General features: G+C 37.2%; 1 protein-coding gene across 1 annotated transcript; it reads right to left on the reverse strand.

The window, feature by feature from the left end:
- Positions 1-709: 709 nt before the first annotated feature.
- Positions 710-4,562, reverse strand: LOC137714393 (ABC transporter G family member 23). The gene is given in 10 exon segments (XM_068453622.1): positions 710-1,127; positions 2,561-2,739; positions 2,741-2,829; positions 2,832-2,883; positions 2,915-3,351; positions 3,553-3,603; positions 3,606-3,646; positions 3,648-3,696; positions 3,699-3,734; positions 4,466-4,562. Coding segments are annotated over 10 exon segments (1,449 nt in total).
- Between the last annotated feature and the right edge of the window lie 932 nt (positions 4,563-5,494).

Genomic DNA, 5,494 nt, shown 5'->3' on the forward strand with positions numbered 1-5,494 from the left:
CTTCTTTGGTTACGTAAACTTTTGAGATGTCGTGGTTTTGAACCCAATCAGGCTATGGAGTTATATTGTGACAATAAATCTACAAGGGAAATAATTGATAATCTGGTACAACATGATCGAACAAAGCATGTGGAGGTTGATTGACACTTTATTAACGAAAATCTTGAATGGAAGATTGTGTCTATACCATTTGTGAGTTCAAGAGAGCAGTTGGTTGATATTCTTACTCATGCAGTATCTAGTAAGGTTTTCCAAGACTCAATTATCAACTTAAGAATATTTTCTTGGGCATGTACGATATCTATGCACCAACTTAAGGGGGAGTGTTGATTTGAGTCTTATTTGTAAATGTTATTGGAGTCCTATTTTAGGTAGGATTAGGATATGTAATCATTAGGATTTAGTTTCCTTATCCTTTGTAATTATTTTCCTTGTAGAATAAGGTATGTGGGCTTATATATTTGTAAACCCTAGATGATGAATAAAATATAACATAGTATTCAAAGTATTTCTTTTGGGATAATGTTATGAATAATTTCTTGTAGTTTAGTAATGCAATGGATCCAATTAGAGTTGAAGAGCCTGTATTAGTTTTAGCAAACTACAATCTTATTTTATAGCACAATGTGCAAGTTAAAAAACATCAATTACAATAATCTGACGTGGAAAACTGATTAGATTGTTGTTTTCAAAGCCCTTTGAGATAGAATTATCCACAAAGAACACGGTAAAATGGAAAGAAGCCGAACATGATGCCCACATTGATCCATCTGGTGTCCTTGTCAAATCCCCTACTCTTCAACAAATCATTGCATGTGAGCAAACATTTTGAATGACTGAGATCCTGAGGATGCCAAGAGAAGCACTCACTTATAATGCTCCAGTACTCGTTCGTCAGCAATAAGTCCAACGAATACATACAAAGGGAAACACGATACTTAAAGAGCCAGTATGTAGGTATGTTCTCTTTCAGAAAAAAGTAGCCAGAGAAGAGAAATGAGGCTCCAAGAACCGTGCAGATAAGAAAATTTCCTGATATGAAGTCAGGGGAGACTACACTCAGAAAGAGCACCAGAGAACTAGCCATCAACACAATGCGCCAAATAAAATTGAAAAAAGCAAAGGCAATAATGAGTCAATATTATGCTATACATTTTACCCTATTCTAAGTTATAATTTGTTGGTTAATTTTTTGAGAATTTTGATACTTTGAATTATATTTCCAATGTAAGACATTCGACTTCCTCTTGAGCAAAAAGTGAAAAAAATGGATGAATTTTGGAGTGATTTTAGTTGGAGGATGTTTGTGAGTCTCTCATCTAGTTCCTATCAAAGTTTTAGATTTTTCTACCAAACGGTTATTTTATGGCGATGAAATAAAGGAGCAATATCGTCAAAGTGACGTTTAGGCTTAATTGGGCTTTTTGGTGTCCAAGATGGCACCTTTTGGGTTTGAGGCCTTTTGCAATTATGTTCAGGACATCTTAAGCTTTAATCCGACTTGTTTTGGGCCTGTTTTGGAGTCCTGAAGATCTAGAAACATGGGATTCTTTGTGGCTGTGCAGATTTCCCTAAGTTAGAATATGAATGTATTTCCTAGTTATCTTATTCTATTATGTTTCCTAGTTTTTAAAAGACCTTTTCTAGTAAGGATTTTATTTTGTAGTAGTTTAAATAAGACTATTTAGCCATTAGGGTTTAGAACGCATTACTTTGGAGAATTCAGTTTAAAGAGTTTTTGACGATTCAAGTTTATTTACAAGGTGTTTTCTATCCTTATTTTTAATAATATTTTGTTTTATGATTGTTCATAACTAAACTCTTTTTGCTAAGGCGAGGCCACAAGCCTTAGCAAGAATATGTAGTTTCTTTTCAATTTACTTATGATATTATGCATGCAGGTTTTGAATTATTAATCACCGTGTTTATACTATCTACTTGTCTTAATGCTTGATCACCATTAGGATATTTAGAAAAGTAATTGATGCAATTTTGGTCGAGGTCGGTCCTTTAAATTGATAAAGGCTTCATGTGGTTAATAAGTGCAAGTTCATTTAAGATGAATACCACGTCTTAAGGGTTGTATGGTTTTTCAAAGGGTTTTCACAAAACTTAGTCAGTCTTGCATGTTTAGATTTGATATGAATACCACAGACGGGTTGTATGTTTGATATACGTTCTAGATTGGGAGTCCAAGTAGAGTATACTTTAGGAAAACCTAACCTTCAAAATATGCATGTGTAAGTCATAAGTAATTGGAATAACTGCATATGATTGTTAAGGTGACGGCGGAACCCTAGTGCTTTCACAATTTAATTTTCAAAAACCATTTTCTTTTAGTTTATTTTGTTTTGCCGATTTATTTAATTATTTCTATTGAATTTGTTTTTATTATTTGAAATCACAAAATCAACCTCTTCCAAACTTTGTTTTCAAATAATTATTAAGGTTTGGTTTTAACATAAATTATTCATCCAATCCCTGTGGAAAACAACTGTGTTGTAGCTGTTATACTACGATTACCTTGTACTCTTGCAGGTGGTAAAAATTTTATCAGGCGGCAACTGAGGGATTGAGTCCAACTAGCCAATACACAAGAACAAGGAAGAGATGAGCCATTGCAAACAAGAAGGGTAGGAGGACAATGGTATATGCAATCATGTAAGACAAGATGTTGTAGGCTTCTCTCGAGGATTTCTTCATTAAAACTTGCCACTCTTGAAGTGTTATAGGTGGTGCTTTCAACTGTAGAAGACAGGAGAAAACTGAGACCAAAGGTGAAGAGGCCTAACCGCTCTATTACTCTTTCGTCGTCCTTCCTCATTTCATGTATACACTTGCCAAGCCAAATCCTCCATCAATAGCTTGCATTGTCGGAACGAGGAACATCAATATCATTTTGTAAATGATCTTCAAGTAATTCAATGCTACCGTTATGGACAACAGAACCATGAGAGAGGATAAGAAAGTTAGAGATAAGATAGAGAATTCAATAGCTGGGTTGGTGTATTGACAAAACAACTATTCTTTGCTTTGATTTTGCAATTGTAAACAACATCTCAATCACCTGAAGTGCTGAGGTGCTGTCTAGGCTTGAAGTCGGCTCCCCGAGGAGCAAAATTAGAGGATCATGAATCACATCGACACCAATTGATACCCTGTTCCTTTTTCCACTAGATATGCCTCTGTTCTCTTCGTCTCTAATGAAACTATCAGTGACATGCACAAGATCGAGCTCTTTCATTAACTTCTCCGCCCTCTCCTCCCTCTCTTTTGCATCAATAGCTTTGAGCCTAAACTTGGCAGTAAACATCAAGGTTTCCTTCATTATGAGCAAAGGAAGCAAGTTGTTGTAGAATTTTTCAGGTCGACGGGCCAAGGGCCTACTCCAACAACATTGATACTGTTCCCACTTAACCACACGCACAATACTCAGGTGTGGGGTTTTATCACAAAAGGCCTCAATGTTAGTTAGAGTGGGGTAATTCTATTTAAGGTGTTTTCTCTCTTCCCTCTTGGCCGATGTGGGACAATGGGTGTTCCAACAGTTGTCTTCTTGGGCAACGAATCCACATCTCTTTAGCAATTTCGCAGAACTATTTGGCGATCACTGATTGATACACATTTCGGATCAAAATCTTTATCTGACCTTCCCCGATATTATTTGAAGAAGGGTAGATTTTCTAGTACCACTTAGGCCACAATGGCAAGAATTTCGAACTTAAGGCCTCTCACTAACAAATAAAGAATAATATTATTAGACGGCAATACTAAATGACAAGTACTATCCAAAATTTAAAATAAAATAATGAGATTGTGCACAAATGGTGATAGTGCAAGAGAAGAAGAATAATGCATGAAAATCATTTACCATATTATCATGCATAACCAATTATGGACTCCTAATCACCTTATTAAGCATGCAAGTGGTGAATTGCCCTGCTAGTTAGAGTTTTCCTCTTCAACTCACTGCATCCCCGGTCCAAGCCCTCACCCTACCATTAGTGTATATTAATGTAGAAAGTCAGCTTGTTAAAATCCAATATAGGTGATTTCCATGGAATTAACATGGCTCCTCCATGTATGAAGAGTTCCTCCTCAAATCACTTTGTGGTCCATTCATGGAACTTTGTGTTACAACACATACCTTAAAATATTGTATTTTATTCCCGAGATGTGTGAAATGACTATTTTGCCCCTGAGTGGGTGTCTTAATTAATTTACCGAGCCTCGACTTGACAATTACATCCTTGTACTTTTTTAAGTTTCATAATCTTTATTTTAGTACGTAAGTTTTACTTCAAAATGGAATCGAGACCTTGAGGGCCTAATTGTAATTTTCACAATTAGTGAGCAGCAATTTTGTAATTTCACTTAATTACTTTAAGTGGGATTATATTTTTCTCAGTCCCTCTTTTCTCCCTTAATTGAAACATAACTCACCTTCAGTCTTTCTTTTTGACACTCGAAACCCTCACTCTCTCTCTAAGCTCCGAAAGCTCCCATCCTCTTTCCTCTTCAAACCTATAGCAAATCGAACCCAAAAACCTTAAAATCGTCATTTCTGGGATGAGATGAATGTGGCGATGCTTTTTGCATGCGCCATGGAAGCCAAGAACTTCAAGCTCTGAAACTTGAACCCAGGTGAGGTTCTCTTCGTCAATCTTGTTTCTTTGTGTTTTAAGGTTACTTGAGACATAAATCGTGATGTTTTTCCATTCGAAACTAGGGATTTAGTCCCTGCATTTGTTCTATACCATTTTCCCAGATTTCGAACATCTTCTCCGTGCAAACCCCGACGAGTTTGTGGGTTATGGAGCTTGGATTCCGTTCCAATCTATTCCAAGTATTCGAATATATTTTTGCATGTGGGTTTTAGGCTTGGAAACGTTAGATTTTGGCATGCATTCTCCCTATTCTTCATTTTCCAAAATCCGGTGAGTTGCACCGAGCTTAAACTATTGAACCCGAGATGGATTTAACATCTCCTCGTCCTAAAAAGGTTCTAGGTGAGTTCCTAGTGATTTTTAGGATGTAATTATGCAAATTTTGGCTTTGAAACCGATGAAATCGAGCTTGAGAGCCCTTAATCGAATTTCTGGGGGTTTCTCCAGTTTCTAGCGCCAGCACCGGTGACGGTCAACGACAGGCGCCGTTAGTTTTGATGGGGACAGCTTCTACTTCGTTAACTTTAACGGCATCCAGCTTCGGAAATTTATATTCCATTATCTCTGTTTTAATCTCACCGCATCAGCACGTGGCATTGGCGACGGCGAGTGTGTCACCTGCTTGTTTAACAGCTGCGCGTTCACTGGTGATGGCATCCACGACGGTGTGTGTTTCCTAGTGCGTGACGGCATGTGACACCACCACGTGGTGCATGGCCAGAGCACGGCAGCGTGTGATAGACCGGGACTGGCAGTGAAGCTTTCATCCTTTGGATTTTGGGTGATGGCTCCTTTATTGCAATTTTATTTTAGTTGTAATAATTGTT

Source organism: Pyrus communis, chromosome 14 (assembly GCF_963583255.1).
Source record: "Pyrus communis chromosome 14, drPyrComm1.1, whole genome shotgun sequence".
Classification (NCBI taxonomy): Eukaryota; Viridiplantae; Streptophyta; class Magnoliopsida; order Rosales; family Rosaceae; genus Pyrus; species Pyrus communis.